Genomic DNA, 25170 nt, shown 5'->3' with positions numbered 1-25170 from the left:
ATTTTACACCTAAAATAATGTAAGCAAATGGCTAAAAAAGTAGAAAATTGTAGCATAGTGATAGTATTAATAGCTAGAGTATTCATAGCTATTCAGTTGTTCAAACAGTATGCAAAATTGGAAATCCTAGACTGTTGTTTGAGTAGTTCTTTGAGATTTATAGAACCAAGCATGCATATATGTGTATATGCGTGATAAATTTCAGAGTTCCAATATGTCAGAAATATATGGATAAAAGAAATTCTAGCCAACATAAGGAAAATTCACTTGCTACAATATATACTGTTGCATGGGATAGAGGTCTTTAGAGATCTTTGGGTAGTTAAGTCATGCTAATAACAGTACTGCAGCTAGTATGTTCACGAGGTAGGTAGCATAGCCTTGAGCCTGTTGGTCTTATTCAGGCAACATTCAACTGTATCTCATGATTTTACAAATCCAGAACCTGATTGTTGCTTGCTGGAATAAAGCTGAATGAGTTTAAAGCAATACATATGAAAAGACAAACACACTGCAATCCATTTCCAGCGAGTCAGAAATCCGTAAGCCTTTGCTCTGCATCAGTCTGATCAGCAGTTATCTGAAGGGCCCTCCTGAATGAACAAACAGGCTGGGAAACATCAGAGAATGATAATTCAACATGTAAGTCAATAGAAGAGTGAAATAAGATGTAATTAGATGTAATTATATTTTTATGCGCCAACCTTTGATATTCATTTGCATTTGTCTATATCATATAGCAAACCTATCATACAGCCTACCCTGGTTTGCCAAGCTACAGCTGCTGTATTCACTTGATCCTATTCCCTTTGAATTCATCAGTTGAACTGCCAGTCATATTAAGAGTGTCAGCACTGAACCCTTACAGCAGCTGTCCTAATTCTAAGCTCTATAAATCACTTGTCTAAGCAGGCTCCAAAAAGGAGTCAAAAGTAATGGCTAAACCTGCCAGGATAGAGAGAGGAATCAGAGCAAGGGTGACCCCTCACAGCCCAAACTATTGGAAGGGAACTACAATACCAAGTTTGGTGGGAGGGACTGGGACTGCACAAGGTGGTGGTTGATATGAAATTGGTTTCAAAAACCAACCATTAACTAGGGGAGGTAGGATTTAGATTAATGAACTAGCCCATCACATAGCTAAGAGAGAAACAATACACAGCCCAGGTGGGATTCTGACAACTTGCATTTTTCAGTATTTCTTCCAGGTATGATGCAAAGCTGATCTTTTAAAGTAAATATTACTTTCTTTGGGAAGAAGGAAAGCTTTTTGAGTCTCAAAATGTCTGTGCTGCAAGCCATTCAGTGGGTGTGAGAGGTTTTGCTTAAAAGTGGGGAAGTATGAACTAAATCTTGTTTTAATCTAATTCATACAACCTCATTATTACAGTAGCAAAGGTATGTTCAACTGGAACCCCAAGATAAGGTGCCAGAGAAATTGAGGCTGTGGACGTGTTGCAACCAGCTAATAGGGTGATCAGTACAACTTTCGGGACATGATGCAAAGTCCATGTGTCTATCCAGGGTTTCCCATGGCATCAGTGATCAGAGGGATACTTGAATCTGATCAAAGTGCTAGGGTATTTTGTAATGTTAAGAACTTGGTCAAAATCTCAGACTCACAGAGCTAGAAGTAATCTTGAGATGTCATTTAGTGCACTGTCATTCTTCTAAGCTGCTCTTAAAGGCACAAAAGCTCTTAAACACTTTTGGTTACGAAAGGCTCTACAATCTCTGCAGGAAATCTGCTGCTCTGACTGTTGTCTACCCTAAAGGAAAGTTAACTAAACATTTGTCAGTAAAAATCATCAGGGACATAATCTCAGCTGTACATAGTGACCTCTTTAATGAACAGGACTGTGGCTTCTTTTCCTAGATACATTACTTCTACTTGACTGGAAAAGGATCTAAGCATTCCCAGCCAATTTAAGATACTTGTCCATAAATGTCCATAATGACTTCTATAGGGATTAAATTCCCCATGAGTGTTGATCAAAAGCAAAAATCTCTCCACACCACCTCTTTCTTACAGACTAACACAGAGCAGCTTCCACTGCTGGTGAATAAATTCTTGGAAACTGCTGCATAGCAAAAGAGAGCCTGAATGGTGGGATGGTATTTGCATTACACTTCAAAACCAGCAAACAAATTCATCCTGATATTCAATGAAAAAAAATTCCAAGATCAACAGAAGCATCTATATTTCACAACAGCTGGGAAGGGAACTAGTGAAGAATAATATGTAATCCTTGGCAACATTCGAAGTTTGGACTTTCTAAAATTGAGAGATAGTAGTTAAAATATTTCTTGTCTTAAAAATGTTTTGTAGTATTTTGCACATTATATATAAAAACTTCTTTATAAAACAAAGGACAGAAATAAACATCTTCTTGTATTTAAAATGTAGGGTTTGGTTGTATTACAAGCACAATGCTGAAAATGAAAGTTGCAAATGACTGTAAACATGCACGAGAACTTTAGGGCTTGGAGACTTAGGAAACCTAATGAAATAGCAAACTGACTTGGCCTTTCAGCATAAAAAAAATAGATAAAACAACCTTCTCCGGTGATGAGGTCTTCTGTTATGCTGTGAAATAGAAAGTTTGCTTATGATAAGGAAAATAATCATACATCCAGGTTGAGGACACCACCTTTTTTTTTTAAACACAGTACCTTAAAAATAAATAATGAAAATTAAGAAACATATTATGCATATTTTCATTACATTAGTTAAATATTCAATGTCATAGGCCAAACATTTATTGTGATGGCTTCTTGCTGGCAGATTTAAGTTGTTGGACAAGATAGAAAATACAGAAAATAGAAATCAAAATCTAAAACAAACACACTACAATCCATAAGGATATTAAATATTATGGTTTTCATTATAGATTGGCATGATGGAAATAATATCACTAGAGCCATATCCAGCTAGCCTAAATTCCCTCTTAAGTTCCTGAGGTAGACATTTCCTATAAGATGGCTTTAGGCAGCTTTCCTTACTTATAACCTCAGATTATTTTATTTTTCCAGAAATACTTAGCTTATTACACAGTTGAAACAAAAGCCTTTGATGGGAGTTAGTCCATATGACCCCATCTTTTCCTAGGAAGAAATTTTCTAAAACATATGGTCCTGACATTATTCATCAGTAGTCCAATCCAAATCCTATTGCTATTCATGATATCTCGGTCAATGCTAAACTACCTGGAATTAATACAATTTATCTATTAATGAAAATAATTGTATGTCTTCCATTGTAGAAGGCTAAGCTACTATGTCCTCTCCCTGTATTTGCAAAATCCATAGTTTTGAATACTGTGTTCTTAAAACAAATACACCAGTTATATCAAGCAGCTTTTTTCCTTGGGAACAGTATTGCTTTTTCCTACATTATTTTGCTAACAAACTTCCTTGGAAGCCAATGTTTGATCTGCTTAATGATGAAGGCAGATGAAGTCTGCCCTGAACCACCTTTCTCCCTTCTCCCCTTGCAATTTCCTACAGCGACCTCTCTGTTATCCAAGACGATTTTTGTCATGTTTTCCCAAACAGCTCTATGGTTGACCCTTACTAGAATTTGTCAGGTGAGTGGCATAGTTCTGAGAGTGGCAGTCTACCAATTTGTCACTTGTGAAGAAGTCCTGGCAATCACTGAAGATCTGAATCGGCATGGGAGGGACAAAGACAACATAGTGTAAACACAGTCCTCAAAAACAAACAAAGCAACTCGTATAGTTTATTTTGTCCTACGTTGTTATTTTCAACCAGGAAAATGTAAAAAGTTGTTCAAACTCCCTTCTTCATTTGTCTTGCATACTTTTGACTCCTATGTAGACAGTGTTCAAAAAAACCAGGGCATTTTCAATGTTTTAAACCCCTTTACCTTTTACTTCCAGTTTGCAATCAACTTCTGCCTCTCCAAGTGCATTGACTGCTCGGCAGCTGTAAGTGCCTCCATCGTAGGGACTGGGTTTACGGATCTCCAAGGTACAGACACCTTGGTTGCTGAACATTCTGTACTTGGGGTCGTTCATTATAACAACTTTGTTTTTCAGCCAGGTTATTTTGGGCTGTGGTAAAAACAAAAGAAAACCTTCATACACAAACCTATGAACTGAAATATTTTACCACTTCTTGTGACATTAAAATTGAGTAACCCCCAAAATAAGATGAAATAGATAAAGTACTGACAGAAAGGAAACTAATTCTTAACTCAAATGTAAACATGGGCTACATTATGCGTCTGTTTTTAGGCAAAACTTTTTCAATGCAGCTCCTATTAGATAATTAAGGCCATAAATGCAGGTGTGTTATTGGTATAAGAGGTGCTGTGTGATGACAGCAAACATCTGAGCAATAGGTTTTGACATCTGGTTACTATAATTTAATAAGAAAAGCATGTTTTTTCACAGTAATTTTCATAGTCCGAAACTGTGAAGGTGAAGAGTGACAGCAAACATGTTCTTAAACATTCCCAAGTTCTCATTTTACTAAGGCAGTTCAGTTGCTCACAACAGAAAATAGATTACAAAAAGACACAACTCAAGAAACTAAAGGATTAATTTCATATGGAGTCTGAGAACCAATGCGGTTCCCAGAATATTCCTGCGATGCACTTACTTAAAGCATAAAGCATAATTAGCTTTTTATAGAATAATCATGGCTTTATTTTAGTAACAACCTTTACTGATGTATTAACTGTACAGCTGTTATCCGTGCCAGTGCCAGTATAGCCCAGTGTTTTCCTGAGGTTCTGACCTTTGTGTTATCTGTGGATTTAGTAACTGTAATGCAGATGTACTGCCTGTAACACAGTAAAGTAGGTCCATTTTCATATTCTTTAGAGCCCATGCCACACTTTTTTCCCTCAGCCTGACTTGTGAGACAAATGGTAAAGATGGTATTACAGTTTTTAGTGTCAGGTTAAATTCTCCCATGTTTTAACTGATACTGTTATGAGCTATGCTGTACCTTGGGGTTGCCCCGAACACTGCAGTTCAAAGTGGCGTTGTAACCAGCTACAGCAAACGTGTTGACTAGAGGCTGAGTAAACAACGGCCGTTCAGTGAAGTCAAAGTCATCGTAAACTGGATATTTGTAGACTTTACCTATTAAATGAAAATAAAACATTTATAAAAAGAGTGTTGGAATGTAGCTAAATAGCCAAGCATCTTAAACGGTGACAAAGTCATTTCTCATCTGCGCTGCTTTTGGTACCAGTAGGACTCTAATAGTTGCATTTGTAGAGGAGGCTGGAAGTGAGCCTGTGAAGTGACTGTAGCCCGTGGTCATGCTATAGCTTAGATATCTGTCTGAGAGCTTCTCTTTGTTTCCTGGGTAGGTCATATACAAAATAATACACATTTATTCTGTCTTTGCCTTCATACCCTGCATGTTACAGAACAGGATGGATCCTGGCTGATGTACTGTGGGATGCCTGGCACGCCAGCCTTGTTCTCTATTGCCATTTACTTTTCACAGTTTGTTCTGATTACAAACTGGCTCTGTATCTAAAAATCCATTTTTCTTTCTGCTTCATACAGTGCACTAACAGATAAAATGCACATGCAGATACCTGAGTGAATGTAGCTTCTGCACAAGAAAGTCACAGTGGTGAAATCTAGTTTCTCACTGCCACTTTATCCCTGCACTGCAGTGGAGTTTACCATCAATTAATTATCTTCACCCACAAACTAAGCTGCCATTTAAAACAGCTGGACAGACTGACATCTGCTTCTGTGCCAACTTATCATTAAACATCTTTGCTTCACTGAAACCTTATCCAAGCTCTCTCATACTGACTTCGGTGCAGCTTAGACCTGTTATTTGCTCTCATGACAAGGCAAGCTGTGATGAAAAGCAATTTCTGTAGCTTTTTTTTTTTTTTTTTGGTTCATCATCCCATTTCAAAAAGAGGGGTAGTTTTCTTTTTAGTAATGGAACTGTGGTCTGGTGGCCTAGACCTTCAGTCCTTCAACCTGTCTGTGTGGGTTCCACCAGTCATCTGTCCCCTATATCATGGAAAACATATTCCTTCCTTTCAGAGAAACAGGTGATTTAGTTTGATTTTCTTCCCTTAAACTACCTGTTTGTAGAATTTCCCTTCCACAAAGGGGCAGGTTTTTGTTTGTTTAAGGTTACAGTACCATTTCAAACTGACAATTTCTGAAATGTCAGGATTTCTGACCACAGAATCGGAATTTGTCCAACTCCACCTGCAAGAGACCTGAAGCAGTGGTTGTGCTTATCAGTTGGATCCTGCTTGAAATGGGTGGGAGCAATTGCACAGCTGCTGCTGAGTCTCCACTAGGAGGCAGTGGCCCCAGTGTTCACTGAGCAGAACAGATGCTTTACTCCTCTTCCAGCTCCTCTGGACTCAGATCTGGCAGTGGTGACACTAATCTGAGATCCAAGATCATAGAAAATGTCAGAACATGGGGAAAATGTCCCACTTTGATTTAAAAAAAAAAAATAAAAATCTACTAACTATGTAGACAAACCAAGAAGTCTTATTGTTGAATGTACCTGGTGTGGGGGCTAGGAATGCACCTGAATGCTTTAGAGATACAGCCTCTACCTCTCATCCTCTTCCAGCCTCGAACACACCCATTCCCTTTTGGCAAGGGGTGGATAATTAACTCACCATCCTTTGCAATCAAAGCGCTCTCTTTGGTCATGGTTGCATCCTCGCTGAGGCCACACATGTTTTCAGCAAAGATGCGGAAGTAGTACTCGTTCCCTATGACGAGCTCGTTGATGGTGGCACTGGTGCGGTGGTAGTGCTCCATTACTGTGAACCATTCCTGAGACACAAACACAGCACATAAGCTGCCCAGCAGCACCCTGCAGCTCTCACCCCTTAGCTGTTTGAAGGTACCAGCAGACTTGTGGTAGCACGGTTTTTCTTTTAAGGGAATGTTAATGAGTTCTACAGTAGTGAAGCTAGCAGTGAAATGAGTGATAATGAGAATAGCACAGAGCTCACTGCTGAGCAGTGAAGGCCAAATGGAAATTGAATTGTTACACCCTGTTGGCTGGCAGGGTTTGTTTTAGGACATCAAGTATTACGAAAGTTGCATTGTGTGAGGCGAGGTGGGCTCCTTCTTTCCTAGTCCATGCTGCTGACAAGAGAAGGTACTGCTGCAGATAAGAAAACTGCAGGCTGGAGGGGAAGAGTAGGAGCATGTACTAGTCTGCAGTAACATCTGGCCTCACAAGAGGCCAATGCACTAATCTACCCTCTGTTCCACAGGATGGGTGTTCATGAGAAATGTAGTTTTATGCAGGTGGTCCTCTCATATCTGAAGGCTCAGATGGAGAGGTGGGTTTTAGTGCTTTAGTCTTGTAGCAGTAACAGGACATACGAATTCTATCCCAGTGCACAGTACCTAAGTAACAAACTGAAATCAAAGGTGTTAATACCAAAAAAACGCAATTAATATAAAGTTCAATATGACCACAGCAATGCTTTTGCTTTTCTTTACTGTGCCCCACATAATTTTCTTGCTTTTCTGAAGATGAATTTGTGCTGAGTTCCTTGTGCCACAGTTCGTGTTAATATTTGGTCATCATTAAGCTCCAAAGTACCTTGTGGGAAAACAGTTTTCTGTAGAAGGCTAGCTCTGCCAGAATTGCAAAATTCATCACCACAGAGAGTGTGGGGAACTATGACCTTAATGATCCATGACATGCTGAACCCTGGACACTGTTGTAGCTTTCTCCTTAACACAGTAATTTAGAAACAGGGGACATCATTGTTCTGAACGCTATGCAGAGACCATCTCTTCTTACAGTCTGAAGAGAAAGAAACAGTGAAGGGAAACACTGGCACAGGAAGAATGAATTGATCAGACTATGAAGCAGATCAACATATTAAAGGAAGGAGTGTCAGGTGGGAGGTGTGGGGTGGAAAGAAGATCCTCTTAGGAAACCCTCAGTATTTTGGCCGATTCCTGAAATCCTGTCTAGATTTCCAGTGTTTAAATTTGCAGTGAATGTTAAATGTATGAATACAGCTACTGTCTTTTAAGGAAGTGTAAAATCTGTGTTAGTTTATTGAAAAAAAACCCAAACATCTCTACATTGCACTTTTCTTCAGTAGATCTCAAAGCACTTTACAAATTAACTATGTACCATGTAAGGAGTGGCAGTGATTTACCCAACGTGACATTACGGGTTTGAAAACAACAGCACTACACTTTAATTCTAGCAGCAATCTACTGACTTCAGAATTAATATTTTGGGTGGTTATTTTCTCTAATGAGACAAGAAAAAAAAAGCAGAATTACTTCCCTTAAATCTGCCTGTCCTTTCCTTTTTATTCCTCCTCTTTGGCATCATCTGAAAACATTCCCATCTCTAGGCTTTAGATACAGTGAAAAGGGGATTTTTAGAATTTTTAGAGATGCCTTTAAGATTTTCTTAATGCTGACTAATCAATGCTTTGTCCACCTACGTCAGTTTAAGTATGTAACGTTTTTTATTTTGAAAAGGGAAAATTCATAAGTACATCAGCCTTTTCAACATCTCCTTATGACTTACCATGCTCTTCTTGTCTGCTTTTTGAATAGTGTACCCAGTAATGGCAGAGTTACCATCATCTTTTGGTGGCTTCCATGATAAATTTACATTCTCTCCCCAGACATCCTCAATAGTTACAATCTCTGGTGGGCCTGGGCGGTCTGTAATGAAAATATGGGAGCTGACATTTTCCACTGTTTGCTTTGTGTCTCTCTCTTTCTCTCTCCCTTTCTCTCTCTCTCTCTCTCTCTTTCTCTCTCCCCTACACACATTGTCCACTTAGTTTGATTTTTCTTTCTCTTTTTTACAACATGCACATGCCAAAACTAGCGTCAGAAGAAGGCGAAGGTTGCAAAATAAAACTTTCCAAAGTTAAAGAACAATATTTTGGAAAAGTCAAAACCAGCTGAAGATGTGTTCCTAAAAGACAAAGTCAGACAATTATTATAAATGCTGTGCTACTAGTTTTGCCTATTATATAAAGAGAAAGACTGATAAAAATGAAAAGCAAATGTATTTTCTTGTCTGTCTTTCCTACTTTCACATATTTTCAACATTTAGGGTTTCTTCCACATTACACTTCTGACAAGGTAACTATGAATTTACTGCCTTTTCTCACTATGGGAAGAACATGAAAGGCGTAACAGCGGAAGAAAGAGACACATGTTCCAACAAGCACCTGGCACTTTCTGGGGAGGTTTACTTAGAGACTACAAATCTACAGACAAGTAATTGGATGTTGTGCGTTATCACTGTTGAGAACGATGTTCTTTGGGATTCCTCTGTTCTCCTATAAACTTAAAGTGTCTAGTGTCTGCTTCTCTGGCATGTATTTATTTCTGTTTCTCACAACATACCAACAATCTGAATATCTATTGTAGCTTTGTCCTCCAAGTTCTCTACTTCCACTTTCATGTCATATTCTCCAGAGTGGCTCCTTTCTGCCTTCCGGATGAAGATGATAGTGTCATTTTCGGTGTTGCGGATATTGATTTGATTCTTGTCAATTGGAGAACCATTTTTGTGCCATGAGACTTTTGCCCGTGGTCTTCCCTATAAGAAGACAGGAAACAATTTGTGTATGATTTTGGGAGAGAAGATGGATTTATTTTCCGTTTTTCCTGAATGGTAGGAAAAAAAAATAAAGGTTCTGAGAGAAACTGAGATTTTTTTGTAAATTATACAGCATTTGAGAGGCAATCATATGAATTCACCTAAAATGCATCTTTCTTTCCTGTTTTTTGTTTTTAGTGGTTGGTCATTTGGTTGGGTTTTTTGTTTTGTTTTGTGTTTGGTTTTTTTAGTTTTTTTTCAGAGTTTTTTTTTAGTTTTTTTTTCAGGGTTTATTTTAGTTTTTTTTTGTTTGTTTGTTTCCTGGTTTGGTTTGTTTAATTTCCAGTTTTGAAAAAAAAAAAAAAGGTGAAGAAAAATCCAGGTAATGCAAACCAAAATATTTCATCCTCTGGAAGTGCCTACATTCTCTATTCTGACAGTGAAAGAGGAAAGTAGTGGACTAAACTTCCATAGATCCCAAAATCTCATATTTCATTGCAAGAGCAGTTGGAATACTTGTTAGGTAGGGTGGATTTACGTCTTTAGTGTGTCATTTTTGCGGGCCTAGTAGTGCCTAATTTAGGTACTTAAATCAAAGTGGGTTACACCTGCTTTACCATGGGGTTTGTCTTCCAGAGGCAGACAGTTTGCAGATGTTGTCTGAAAATGGTAATCTCACACCTTTTTTGAATGCTTTCTCTTAGAAAATAACCACAGAATATTCCTCTAATTTCTCAAGAGCAGTGTATCTTGCAGTATATTGCTGATCAAGCTTTTATTAGGCTTTTAACAGCCTTGTAGAATGAAGGTTATACCCACTCTGTATCTTTAGGTGTGCACACAGGAAAAAGAAATAATTTCTGCCATAATTCTTGTATTCAGAAGAATAAAGGCTGTGCAGGTAGAGAGGTGGTCACTGTTGTAAAAAGTGTGGGAATAAAGGTTAACACAATGCGGTGGGAAAATATTATCTCTTTAGTTATAAGGATAGAACATATAGCTGTGATCTCAAGGTTTTAAAAGTTGTCATATCTGTAGGAGACAGTGAAACTCTGTCCATTCTTTCCCTCACTTTTCCTCTCTCACAACAAGAAAATGATGAAGTGCTACAGTCCCATCCTTACCATATCTAACTACTGTCAGTGTAACCATCTTGCATTGTGCTAGCAATTATCGCCCAGGTAATGTCTACTGTGAGGATTTATAAGTCTGCTTTGGATGACAGATGACAAATCAGTTTGTTGAAGCTAGTTACTCAATTCATTAATTAGCTTAACATAATTTCTTAGAGGCACCAAAGCAAAAGCTTTCAAGCACCTATGTACTTCAGTGTGCTTCCACATCTGCTGAGGTTATCTCACTGGCCTACCAAAGTTACATAGAAATAATAGTGTCAGAAAATTAGAGTATTTCCCTGACATTGTGTTTTGCTCTTACCTGGAAAGGAATAACGAGATTCACAGTTTCTCCAACTCTTCGAGTATAGGTTTGTTTTAAGTGTCTTGGTAGACGAATCTTTGGTGGTTCTGAAAAAAGCCCAAAGCTTGTTTTTGACATTTATCTTCTTTGCTAACTGAGGTGGCAAACTTGTGGCACCATTATAAGTAGGAAAATGTGTGGTCTACAATTCCCCGAAGTGACTAATGAGTGGTTAAATTCCTTGCTCCCACAATGTTACATTCAGTACACTGTTGATTTTTGTAACTCCAAATGCTATGGTAGCAGGAATAGGTGAGAAACTTAGCACAACTATAAAAGAGAACAACACCAAGTTCAAGTTCTGCGGAAAAAAAAGCCTTGAAAGCCTGAGCAATAATGGCTCAGAAATTAAACAATTAAAAAGAATTACAAGTATTTTTAGAGACTGTTTCATGATTTCTAGTCTCTGCACCATGGCTTTGTAAAGCTATATCATCAGTTTCCAACAAGTAAATATTTAGCCTTAAAAAAAAAACCAAACAGAACAAAGTATGGAAGCAGAGTGTATTTGTGGGTGAACATAGGCAGGAAGATCTTACCTATCACTTCTTTGACTAAAATAGGCTGTGGGTGGTACCTGGGCTCACTTTCACCAGCAGCATTCACAGCTTTTACTCTCACAAGGATTTTCGAGCCAGTTGGCAGGCCATTGATAGTAAACTTCGTTTTGTCTGTCAGCTCCGGGTTGGCGACGATCCATTCATCAGCTATTTTAGAACAGAGTAGAGGAAGATGAATCGAAAGAACAGGGAATTATAAATACATCCACTGCACAGATGAGGAAGACTGCAGAATGATAATAGACTCATTATATTGCAATGAATATGTCTGTTTTGTTTTTCTAATTATGCTATAACTTGATGTTGATTCACTTTCATACATAGGAAGAATGTTTCAAATTTTAAAGGGTTTCTGCTTATTATATATTTATGGTTAGAGAAATAAATGTTTTTAGAATGTCTCTATCATTTAATTGTACCAGAAGAAGACTAATTAGTTTTTAAATTCAGCTGATAGAAAGCAAGGGAGACATAGAGTATATTTCCAAAAGTGCTCATCATTGCTTTGACATATTCTTTGGAGAGAAAAGGGGTTTACAATTAATTTCAACCAGTACTGAGTATCCTTTAAAGTACCACTGAGAATGCAGGGGTGAGAGAAACAAGGAACAAATTGCAATGAAATGCCATCTCTCTTCGTCCCTTTAAAAAAGGAAGGCTGTGTCAGAATTATTCACATAATTATAGCATTCTTGGATTTTTTATCTTACACCTAGGCAGTCACATGTGATCCATAGAATGATTGTAACAGTGAAGTCTTTCAGAAAAGCTTCAGTTATAAATGACACTTTCTTTTCTACCCTGTCTTCCAAACATAGATTGCTTTAATACTGCTGGAACCTTGACATTTGGAGTCAGATTTAAGCAGTAGCAAGTCTGTATCAGTACTTTCCTTATCATATAAAGATAGCATTATAAAATTGGCATGGAAGACATAAAAACTATTGTAAAGAAGAGAACCCTGCAGACTTACAGGGCAATACTCTGCTACATTTTCGTAACTGTGTGTCTTACTTTTAAGAATTAAGTTCTTCAAGCTGCTTCTCTCAGCTTCTAGCAGAAGGATTGCAATCAATGACCACTTCCTGAGCACCTCCCCCTCCCTTTACACATGCACTACAGTAAATTCTGTAGACTGTTGCCCCTAAAATTCACTCCCAGAAATTTATCTTTACTTCAATGAAGAGAGTTTTCTTTCATTAAAGAAGATGTATGTCCTTTGTTGAATACTATACCTTTCGTGTTAAAAGGTGGCTCCACCACTTCCTCAGACAGATCTGTCGATATACCTTGTGAGAATCCATCTTTAAAATTAATCAGAGACACCCACTTTCACACAGATGGAGCATTTTGTCAGTGGTTAGCAATTCCTGTTAGTAAGTATGCAAAGATAGATGCTGGGCTTTAAAGATTTAGAGTACCCATATTTAGGGAGACTGCAGGGAGGAAAGAGATGGGAAGAGGGTATCTAGATCAGAGAACAGTTATGCATGATGCTCATAGGAAAGCTAAAGGATAAAGGAAGAGGAGGAGATAAGGTTGGGGATTTTTTTTTTCCTTGGGCCTGATCACAGCCCTGGAAAGGTGAAAAGAAAGAAAGACAAAAGGAACATTTGGAAGAGAGAAATGAAACAAAACTATGATGGGAGAAAGTGTAGGAGGAGAAGAAAACACATTAAAGAAGTGAAGAAATTCAGAGAAGAATTCTGAGTAAGAGAGACAGAAAAAGAGGTGACTTAGAAAAATCTTGGTGAAACAGAGGAAGAGAACACATTTAGCTAAAGGCAACATAGAAAGAAAATTAAAGAAGGCCAAAACCATGGATGATGACAGATATGATGTAATCACTAAGGCTTTATTTCCTGGACAAAGCTATCACTACCCTGGATTTCCTGGAATCCTGCACTTGGCTATTTTTAGGATAATAAAAATTCCAGTATCTGTGCATGATCCCGGATGGGTACACTGGCAAAGATCTCGGTCAACAGAGACTCTCCAAAGTGCTTATTTAGTAGTTAATAAAACAGGTGCAGGTACAATGGCCCTTTAGAGGCAGATAGACATTGTGTCCTGGGCAAAACTAAGGCCAAGCTCATCAGACTGCCTTTGAAATGTCACACAAGAGTCAGACAGCAGCATACATTACTAGGAATTGACTTCTCCTGTATCAACAGGATTTGGTTTATTCCACCACAGCAAGAGATTCAAACTGGATATTGTAAACTAGCCCTGGGGAGTTCTGTATTCATGTTATTCACACCTGTGCAGTGCCAGACCCAGATACTCATGATGAGACTCCAGTTCAGTAACATACACAGCTGTCAAAGGTGCTACCATATTTAAGGGAGTCCAAGAGACCACCATGTTGATCAAGTTATGAAGTACAGACTAAAGAGAAATACTAATTATCGTGAAGTCAAGCCAATGCTCATGGTACATGATTCTTCTAAATTATAACTGTATATATATATACCTCCTATTTTCAGCTTGTGATTTCTTCTAACGATTGCTATGATAAAGAAGATTCAAAAACACCCTCTTTAAAACTACTTCAGAGACAATGATGAAAGAAAAGAGAAGGTAAAGACAAATGAGTTTACAAACAGATAACTAAAAGAAAAGAACAGCAGAATGAGAATAGACAGTCATAAGAAGTACCTTGCTTAACAAGAGTTATTAAACATTATAGAAGAAATTAGTTTGAGGCACAACAGGCACTGAAAGGACTGAGAAAAGGAGGCACTGTGATATTGCAAGAAGGGAAAAAAGGACTGAACACAGAGAAAAGGATGTATATTCCAATAACATGTCTTTTTAAATGTGTATTTTCCAGTAATCTTGCTTCTTCCTAACCATATTTGTAACATATATACATAAATAATGTCAATTGTGTATATATAGTAGTATATGCATATATAGGAGGCATATATAGATATACATATATATAGATATACATAAACACTCAGAAAGCTATTTAAAATACATTGTACCCATTGTATTTTAACTGAGGTGGGTAACAATAAAATGACAGACTTGACTGACATTTTGTTGTATCTTCATATGTTTTAAACCTATCTGAAAAAAAAAAAAAAGTTTGTGCCATTCAACAGATATGCAAGGATCTTCTAATAGTCCTTACAAGAGAGATTTGGAAGATTCCTCTGAAAACCATAGTTTGCATTAATGTATACGTATTTCCTATCCTCTCTTGTCACCTAATTTGGATATCACATACTGCAATGTCAAGGGGTTTATGACAGTAGCATAATGCAGGTACTTTTAATTTTTTTCCCACCAACCTACCAATGCTAAATAGACCATAATATATTGCATACACTGAAGTCCTCACATTGCCAGTCTCCATGCATCTTGCTTGTGCCATGGCAACTTTATAGGAAGGCTGCATCTTGACGTAAGGTTGCATGCGTACTTGTTCTGAGCTGTTCCCGCAGCTCCCTCCCAATATACAAAGAAAACCCTTCCTAACATTGCTGCTGTGTCTGCCTTCAGGTAGTCTTCTCCATACCTCTGACCTTCTTGCAGTCTGTTCCTGCTCCTTACAGACATTCAGCTCAAACTACAAGATGCTGAGTGCTCCTGAGAAAAGCCAGTGGTTCTTCTTCACTCTCACTTGCCTGAGTGATAGCTGAGGGCACTCTGCTCCTGTGGTATCTGACCACTTTTGTGAACTACTGTTTTCCTGGATTGTCTGAACATGAAACATGTGACAATGTGAATGACAAGTTCTGTACTCTACCTCTTGTCTCCAGGCTGTGGACTGCATTCATGAGAAGATTTCATTGAAATAAATGACTTTATAAAAAAGGTGGCAAACTCATCACTTGATTTACAGCGCAGTTAAGAGCAGTAGCTAGTGGAGCTGAAGATAACTGTATCCCATTCATCCAAATACACAACAATGCTGGAGTCCTGCTGGGTGGCATTTGTCCACAACGGCTGGGTATTGCACATACCACTCCAGGCTATTTGATACTTACCCAGGTGTTGGTGGATTTTACTTCTTGAAAATAGACTTAATTTGATGTGAATTCAGATGAAAATCTGCTGGAAAAGACTATGTTTCTGCTGCTTGATTACCAAAACTTTTTAGTTGTAAAATATAAATTATATTTTCCTATTCTTTATTATTTTACATACATAAACTTATCAGTCTCTTACATCCTTATCTTTCTCCTTCAGTTCTGTATAGATTCATGTCTTAGATGGGACATAGTTAATGATCATGTATCTAACTACACTGAAATGTTAGAGAAATTCAATATCCAAGCATGAACTTTGCATGCCTAGATAACTTTTGCAACCAGCTCTTGGAGAGGCTGCCTGTCCCCCATTTTGGGAACTGGCATCTGAAATAGCCAATTAGTAATATGTCAAGCCAGGGATTACCGAACTGTGGACCTCCTGTCCCTAAAACCCAGACAATCTGCATATATTTTGGACCATTTATGGCTATTCATCATTTCCTTTTCATTCATCCATCCACTCTTTACTGCATCGATTCTTCATCTAGCTCAAAAAAATAGGATAGTGATTAACACGGCACTTGGTACACTACAGTGGATTATATGGCTTTTGATTTGGATTTCAAATGTACGAGGGGTTGAACAACCATCAATGAGTGGGATCTGAAATACAAACCAAAGGAAGCCTAAACAAAACCCTACTGCTTGAGGTTTTCTGACTTATTAGTCTCTGCCTTAACGTGAGAGCAGCTGATACCTGTAGAGAAAAAACAGAGAAACTCTCACCTACTTTCAGTACGAGTAACATACCACAGTCGTTGTTACTTACTTCCTTCAAAGCAGTACTCTACAACATAGCCATCTAACCCTGCTGCTCCAATGTGGTCTGGTGGTCTCCATTTCATTGTAACTGAGGTGTCAGTCACTCCATCCACTGCCAGGAGAGTTGGTGGACTTGTAACAGCTGAAGCAAACAGGCAGCGGGAAGAAGGCAGAAAACAGGTTGCAATTAAAGGCTTACATTTAAGGTGTGCATTCCTCTAATTTATTGTCATAGGTGACAGGTTAAATCTTGCCTACCAGGCACCTCCTATCATCCCTAGCACATCTTTCCCATTTAGAAACAAACTAGTTGAAGAAGGTACCTCATCCAATATCTACACATAGCCTAACACAGAGTTAAATTCTTCGTGCTGAGGAGTGAGAAGGACAAAGAGTGTTGGAAGGTAGAGCAGAGAAACTGTGAGTAGCGTTTTCTATGACAGCAGTTATATTCTGGCTAGAGGGCAGCATGCTGTAGCAATAGCAGCCACCTTCCTCCTCCTCCTCTGCATCGAGGAGATGCTGCTGAGCAAGGTGTGAACCTTTGCTGGTCTATGGAACAAGAAATGTTTATTTTTATTTTCCGGGGATTTGTGGTGTTCACAATAGTTTGAAATTCTGTTTCTTTATATGAAAGAACCACTAAATTAATCTGTCACTAGGTGAATGACAAGGCCTTCTAGCTATTCTGTTCATATAAAGCAATAAGATGACACGTAGAATAGTATAAAATATGTCCTAGCCTAATCTGTGTTGTCTGAAAAAGGATATTGAAAATATGTGATCCCTTTCTGGGAAAAAAAGCCCCTACTTCAGCTAATGAGGGTCCATGTGTCATAGAAAGAAATTAAGGACTATTAAAATATATCTTATCATAAGATTTATTGAAATATTAGGCAAGCTCACTTAATTTTTTCCCATGGATTTCTACCTTTATGATAGACCCTGTGGGTTCTGATAGGTATGATAGAACCTGTGGGTTGTTGGGGTTTTATTTAAGGGAAATGTATAGATTATTTGTGAATACTTGGACATTTTTAAATGACAAGCAACTATGTAAGAGAGTAGTGAAACTGAAAGAAAGACTAATTTTCATACAGGACAGCCTGCAAATAGTGATCTTTAAACTTCTGGTCACTTTTCCTGATCGTTTTGGCCAAAAGCCAGTACCTGACTGAATACAGGAGAAGGACCCACAAAACAACCAAGACTCATCATTTTTATCAGTTCTCTAAATTGTCACTTTGACTGGCAATAATTTGATTCTGTTTACTCAGGAGATACTATGATACACAAAAATGTTGAACTATTAGTTCCGGTCTTTAAAACATACTGGCCATAGTATTGACCATACCAGGCTCATTGCATGTCACTGTTTTATTATAGTGCTCCATCTTTCTGTCTGTACGTCCTTGTTTCTTGTTTATAAGAGACTATAAATCCTTCAGGAATGGACATATAGTTTATGCAGCACCTGATAAAGACACATCCTGAGAACCGCAGTTATAAAATTAGATGACTATAATAATGTATTAATGATAATTTTCTAAATGCATACCTATCTCTATACTCTTGATTACTTACCTAAAGGAACAAAGGACTTGGAAGGCATACTTGGTTTGGAAATGCCTATTGCATTAACAGCAAATACACGGACCTCGTAAGCAACACCTTCAATCATCTTCTTTGGCTCAAAAGTTGTTTCTTTACACAGTTCAAAATTCAACCTCATCCACCTGGAGCTTTGTTTCTTTTTCCTTTCAATGAAATATCCTATTGACCAAACAAAGTTTTATTATAGTAAATGGTGGCATAAAGATCAATAGTGAGTGGTCTATTTTTTTTACCTGCCCAATGGTGTTTTTTCTGGATACACCTCAATGAGTGGTTTAGGGCGTTATTAAGTTTTTCCCATTGCAAGCTATCTGATAGTCACCTGTTGGGCTTCCATGGCCACACAGGAATTTTTTTTGGACTTCACTTACAACATCACTGTATTTATTTCAGGGTGAAAAGAGCTTGGTTTGGCTGGCCTCTGGGCTCCTCTGACTTTCCTCTTGGCTCAGTGTATTAGAAGATATACTCAGTAACTTGTTTCTGAAATTCTTGCTAACATTCAAAGATGCTAAGTATTCAAAGTTTGGTATTATAAAAGGTTGTCTTTCAGGTAGGGGGATAGATAATGTGACAACATACAAATTGACAAATCTGAAAGCATTAGAAAAACAGGTATCAAATAATGTTGAAGATTGGGTAGAACGTTCTTACAACTGGATACTCAGATTTCAACTATCCAGGGACTGAGCTAAAGTCTGATCCTATGGCGCCTATTATCTGGGGTTCATTTCTTTTGTCTCTGTGAAAGCATTACCAGAAAAAAAAAGAAAAGCATGCACCTAAGATGGGTGATCCACCGTCATTTGCTGGAGGTTCCCACGTCATAACACACCAGTCTTCACCCACCTCAGTCACATTTGGTGCCTCAGGAGGATCGGGGACATCTGTTGTAAACAAAGTAAATATTTATTTTTTTAAAAAATTAAAATCTTTCTTCTTTTTGCGTATGTTGAAGTAAAAAATGTAAGAGACAATGCAGAATAGTTCTCGAAGTGCAATAGGAGTTCCTAGTGAGGAGAGGGAGAGAAAGAAAGGACTTTGTGGATCCTGGCAGGTGATTAGGAAGGGATAAATGCCAAGCTCTTCAGTACAGTTAAGACACCTGAGAGGCACTTGAGGCTATGTGGTAAGACAGAGCCCACAGCCACATGGAGAACAGAGAATGTTAAGGGCAGCCTGAGGCAACTGCACAAGTTTGGCCCACACAGTGTGAGGCAGCGGTGGGGTGAGAATTAACTCCTGCCTAAATCTCACGCTTAGCTCCCATGTCCTTCAGTAACAGTGGGCCTTAGTACCCTCACACCTCCATTCCACATCTGAAAACAGGGACAAACAGGGAAATAGAAGTTTTCTGATGGTCTGCAACAGTTTGGTAGTTAGGGAGGACACATATACAGAAGAGGCTCTCCAGATAAAGGAAGAAGAATTTGTCTTTTATTGGGGCACAGAAAGTAAGGTTCTTCAAGGAACACTTATTGAAAAGGGCTGTGATAAAAGACGTGTCTCGTGTGCACTGTACCACATGACTTACCAACCACTTTAATGTTGATTAGAGCTGTGTCCTCTCCAGCCTCATTCTTTAACGTTATTCTGAAAGGACCTGAATCTTCCCTCTCAGCTGTATCAATGACCAGACAGCTGCTGTCTGAATATGTTTCTGCCCGTATTCTTCCACTGTCTGTGATCCACTAGGAATCAAAGTAAGCAGAAGAAAATGTCATATTTAGAATTCATCATTCACTTTCTAATATCAGACCATATCATGGCTTCCTGCCAAAATCTGGCAGCCATTCTGGGCAGAATGTACAGAAGAAGTAGCCATTTTGTAGAATTTCACTGATTATCTTCTGCATCTCTTATGTCCCTCTCCTTTACAATTTATTTATAACAAACCCACTTTTTTTTCCTTTGTTAATTTCAACACTTCTGCAAAAAACACCCAAAAGATACTAAATAATATTTATCCATTTTACCCTTTATTTTAAGTAAGGAGAATTTTTAGATAAAATATATCTCATTTTCTGCAATTAAAATCAATCTCTTCACAAGGCTAAAGGTTATTTTTTGAAGGAAAAGGCCTTTTCTTAGCTTAAGAAAAGTGTAGAATGACAATGTACCTTGTCCCCTTTACTCCACATGACTTTTGGAGTTGGCTCGCCAGTGATGGGAATCTCAAGTCGCAGTTTGGTTCCTGCCACTACTGTCACAGTGTTATTTTCCCCAAGACCATCCAGATGGAGTTTAGGAGGATCTGAAAAAGGAGAGGTGGTCAGAATTTGCTATGTAGATGCCACTCTGAGAGTTCAGTGGCCTGGCACAGGTCTGCAACATAGAGAATCATGCTCTATGTTTTGTATTTTCCTACTGTTTTTAGTCAACTGATTATTGTTCAGAAGAAAATTTGTGAAGAAAATTTCTTTTTAAGAAAATAGGTGTCTGATGAAAAACAAATCATGGCACCGTAGAGATTTTGGAATAGTAAGACTATTAACAAAAAAAATCTATCTTCCTAAGGCAGAATTATGTTTATTCAGGTAACTTCTGAGAGCTATTTCTTCTAAGCGGCTCTTGAGAATTTCCATTGCAGGCTTTCTACCACACCTTTTAGCATGCTTCAGACATCACTGTTCTTACAGTTTCAAAGTTTTGTTACCCCAAATCCTTTTTCAGAAAATGAAATTGTCACTTTTATTGTAGCCCATGTGTGTGGAGAACAACTGGTGAATATTCTTTTACAAATTTTTCTAGTGTATTGGAAACTATATCAGTGGCCATGCCCCTCTAGTACCTTCTTCCCTCTTTATTCTCCCACTTCTTGCAGCTTCGACTACAGGACATTTCTTCTGAAACTTTATATAAATTTAAATAAAGTCAAAAGTTGATTTTTTTTTAAAAATCATAATTTTTTAAAATATAATATTTTTAAAATAAAGGGAAAAGTTTTGACTTCCAATGCAGTTGCAATTAAAAGCCAGTGAGGTATTGTGGGAAAAGTCAATGCCTTGTTTTATTTTTCTTCGTAAGGTTGGGATCATTAACAAGCTGAGTGAATAAAAGCTGGTCAGAAACATTTTTCTCTATAGATACCATTTAACATATCTAGGGAATAGGTAAATATTTATCTATTCCACTAATCTTTTACCAAACTAAATCACATTCTGCAATGTGAGCAAGCCAATTCTTCAAGGAAGACAACACTGTATAGCTGAAAAGAGGATAGCAACAGGTGTTTGATACAATTTTAATTTAGGAATTCAGCATCAAGAAGCCTTCCCCGGTATTTCCATCAGGCCTGTAAACTATGAGCAGCTCCTGAGTACAGGCAAAGTGCTTTCTGAGTAGCTCACTTGCACTTTGCCAAAGCAGCAGGCCTGCTTTCTCTGCTAGGTGCCTTCTCAGAGGAAACAAACTGAATGTAATCAAAGATATTTCACTCTGCTTTTAACTTCCAAAGGTCAGAGAAAAATATGCTATTGTGCCATATACTTACCCACAACATGCACTTTGCATGGAATATTAATGTTATAGGCATCTGGTACAAACGTGTATTCACCCTCATCATCAACAGCAGCGCTTGCTATAACAAATCTGTGGATTCTGTAAAAAATTGAAAAGGCAATCAGTGTAAATTATTTTTTGAACACTACTTGAAGCTGTAAGGAAAAATCTGAAAAATTTAGGAGATCTATGCAAGTGTGTTAAACTGCTAACTAAAAATCCTTTGTTGACTGCTTGGTGATGTGATTTGTACAAAATATTACTGAGACAACCACCAAATAATGTAAACATTTCTAATGCTTTTTGTTTGAATACGGTAGGAGAAAAAAATTACAAGAATGTAATCTCTTTGACGTAGGGATTCTGTGCCACTGCCATTAGATTGTAATTCAGTTTTTCAAGAAGAAATCTTTAGGTGATCTCACTGTGGGAATATTCTGACTTTTGTTAGATTGTCTTTGTGTCAGGACTCAATTTACTATTTGTTTGTGAGAAGCAAACAGTGAGCAAAGCATATCCTGCTCTTAGGACCTAACCATGTCTTCCAGTACGACGATATTATTGCTCCCCGTGACCTGCTGTGTCTGAGCTTTATTCAAGGTAGGACTCACCTCTGCGTCCTTCCTACTCCACTTTCCCTCAGCTCACCCTATGGGCCTATATGGGTTGTGAGGAGTTCCTTCACCTTATGTCAATCCAAGAGGTCATTGCACAGCTGGCACTTGTCTCTTGCTGCAACTTAGCGAGTGTTATGGAGTCAATGCAAACATTTCATAGCCTATTTAGGAACCTCCTCACAAATGCAGTTCCCAGCTGTATGAATGGTCTGCTAAGCCACAGTGAAGGGTATGTCATTAAAGGAAGGGCATGGCTTTGTTTCTGTTTTAAAACTGACAAACTTTCAATAAAAAAAGTCAGATTATAAATGCAAAGGGACCTGAAACCTTCGCATGCCTTGCATGGGCAGAGATACATATGTCTAGACTGACACAAACAGGAGCTATCAGAAAAACAGATATTTAAAAGCTATATATTTTTCATGATATCTAACAATTACTTTACTACTTAATAACCCATAATCATAGCAACAGAAATGTCAAGAAAAATCAGTAACTTGAACTTAGGTGGATCAGGGATTTGATAATTGTCCTCAACAGCCAAAAGACATAAGATGAAAGAGGGCATGAAGACATAGCTTTTATGCTGATAAAAATAAGCGAGTTTGAGGAACAAAGGATGGGCTTTTTTACCAGATAATTTTCAGTGAGATAACCCACATATTGCCACATCTCTACAGTGTCATTCCTTATAAAGTCAAGTCAATACACAAGAGGCTTACCTTCCTTTGTGATAAAGCTTTACGCGGTCACTAGCTTCGATCAGTTGCCCATTTTTGTACCATTTCCCTTCCACATTCTCAGATATCTCACACTTCAGATGGATTTCCTGCCCAAGCCTCACAGTCTGGTCTTGTAGTGCAAGTGATATCTTCAGTGGTCTCACTTAGGAAAACAGGAGCAGAGATATTAATGGTAATAACAAACAATAGCTCATGATTCTGTCATGGAGCTGCAATTAGCCATCACAAGTCTTCAAATCAGAAAAATGTCTCAAGTAATTAAGCTCTCAAGTCAAAATACCAGTAATATATACGTGTAAGCTATGTAAATTTACCTCTTTTAATGTAGTCTGATGTCTTAGAAAGGGTGATCCAAAACACCTGTGCCTTGACCGGGAAAATTCCGTGGTTATTGCCAGCAGAAGAACTAGGCCCAGGAGCACAATCTGAATGCTGTTCCCCCTCTCTGGTGTTTAGGCGCTGGAGGTAGGGGCTTTCTATCCCCCAGAGTCCATTAAGAATCTTTTAAGAAGTGAAAGACCTATGTCCCTAGATCTATACACTAGAAGGAAGTGCAACCCACCTTTCCTATGGTCTAAGAGTGATCTAGCTCCTCTCATAGCTCTCCTAGCTGACATAATTTGAAGACTTAACCAAGTGTTTCATTACAGGTGGAGACCTGTTTTGTTAGGCTGGTAGCAAAGGCTGACTAGCCAGTAAACTTAACTTCATACACTACTTTTTCTCATGTTTTCTAAACTGCCTTAACTCACCCTGTGAATACCCACAGATATTTCTAGATTTTGTAAAAGTTGAGTCTGAGAGCTGGTACCCCAGTTCACTTCCACTTTCTGGATCATTAGATGCTGTAGACCAGAGTCCAGGCTGAACACACATTGTTATCTCTGTGCAGTAAATATCCCTGCCTATAATCTGACACAGGAAACAAAGTGTGGTGAGAAGAGTAGTGTTTTATAGAAAGCCAGTTGGAAAACCCTGAGAAGACGCTGTGTGAAAGGAAAGATGACAGAGGATGATTTCCAATTTCATAATATAACAGCGTGAGTTCTTAGGATGCCAGTTTGTACAAAATAGTCAAATGTCTGAGTATTACAAAATAGTGTATGTTCATGCATAATATGTGAAAACTTTAGAGGATGGGCACATACGTTTTGCTAAAAAATCACAGGCATTTTAAAGAGTTATTCCACAAGCAATACTGAGGGAGCTACATAGTCATGTGCTTGTATGAATTCAGGTCAAGTGACACTGATGCCTGTTGACACTGTACCTATTTATAGAACTTTTTTTTTGTGAACATACTTTTTTATTTTTTTCCCTCTAATTTTGGCTAATAAGACTTGGTTTGGCTTTCCTGGGAAAATCTGAAAGGATTAAAGTAGATGCTTTGTTGACCTATTATATCTTTGAATGAGTAGCTTTGTTTTCCATCTTAATGGAATGACAGAAAGTTTTCAAGCAGGACTAGTTAATTTCTTGTTATTGCAAACAGCATCTAAAGGAAAGTCACTATTCTGGAGATTTACAGGAAAGAAATTGGTATGGAAGTTAAGCCTCCGTTTAAATCCCCAGGAAAAGGCAAGCACATTATTTCTGTAAGGTAGTAAACTGTGACATACAAATTCAAGAGCAAGATGGATGATACTTACAATCAACAGAAAGCTTAGCCTCTGATTGGCCTCCAGTTGTCATTACTGAGTAAACTGCATTGTCATTTTTTGCAGCTTCCTCTATGATCAAAGTGTGTTTTTTACCCTCAACCTTGAATTTATACCGAGATTTAGGATCATTTGGAAGTTCTACACCATTTCTAAACCTAATGGAAAACAAAGAATGATTATTTTTCCAGTAGAAGTTCTGTGCAAGTAAGGCTCTCATAGACTGAAACTTCCAGAGAAGATTTTATAAAACTTAAGCACAAGAAAAGGTTAAACAAACTCATCCATGAATGTGTAAGTATATTTTTGCTGTTGTTACATTTTGGAATAATGATTTCTTGAGTTTTTCTTAACAGTTTGGGGGTTTACTGTTGTATAAAAAGCTATCCACATTTTTGCCTACAATTAAAATATTCTGAATTTTATACCCAAAGAAAACAGTATCTGTTCAAAGTGTGACTTACCATTTCACATTTGCGTCATCCTCGGACACTTCACAGCTCAGTTCTACTCGTTCACCAACGTAAGTACTGGTATCCTCCAGGCCCTTGGTCACCAAAATTGGAGGATCTTTGGAAAGAGAAAATTACAGACTTACAACCTGAGAGAGAAAACTA

General features: G+C 38.0%; 1 protein-coding gene across 1 annotated transcript in view; it reads right to left on the bottom strand.

Annotated features, from left to right (window-relative positions):
• The window catches only part of MYBPC1 (myosin binding protein C, slow type), a 76126-nt gene that overhangs the window by 4843 nt on the left and 46113 nt on the right, over positions 1 to 25170 (bottom strand). The window contains exons 12-27 of the mRNA XM_008935657.1: positions 25018 to 25123; positions 24545 to 24711; positions 22875 to 23037; positions 21528 to 21634; positions 20155 to 20288; positions 19569 to 19725; positions 18817 to 18921; positions 18005 to 18193; positions 16428 to 16562; positions 11595 to 11762; positions 11014 to 11102; positions 9381 to 9576; positions 8545 to 8684; positions 6647 to 6806; positions 4975 to 5111; positions 3887 to 4073 (exon numbers count right to left, since the gene is read on the bottom strand). Of these exons, the coding sequence (XP_008933905.1) occupies positions 3887 to 4073; positions 4975 to 5111; positions 6647 to 6806; positions 8545 to 8684; positions 9381 to 9576; positions 11014 to 11102; positions 11595 to 11762; positions 16428 to 16562; positions 18005 to 18193; positions 18817 to 18921; positions 19569 to 19725; positions 20155 to 20288; positions 21528 to 21634; positions 22875 to 23037; positions 24545 to 24711; positions 25018 to 25123 (2340 nt within the window). The remainder of the gene's footprint in view (positions 1 to 3886; positions 4074 to 4974; positions 5112 to 6646; positions 6807 to 8544; positions 8685 to 9380; positions 9577 to 11013; positions 11103 to 11594; positions 11763 to 16427; positions 16563 to 18004; positions 18194 to 18816; positions 18922 to 19568; positions 19726 to 20154; positions 20289 to 21527; positions 21635 to 22874; positions 23038 to 24544; positions 24712 to 25017; positions 25124 to 25170) is intronic.

The sequence above is a fragment of the Merops nubicus genome, unplaced genomic scaffold, assembly GCF_000691845.1.
Source record: "Merops nubicus isolate BGI_N331 unplaced genomic scaffold, ASM69184v1 scaffold4282, whole genome shotgun sequence".
NCBI lineage: Eukaryota > Metazoa > Chordata > Aves > Coraciiformes > Meropidae > Merops > Merops nubicus.
Note: the sequence above shows the minus strand (reverse complement) of the source record. Positions and strands in the feature narration are given on the sequence as shown.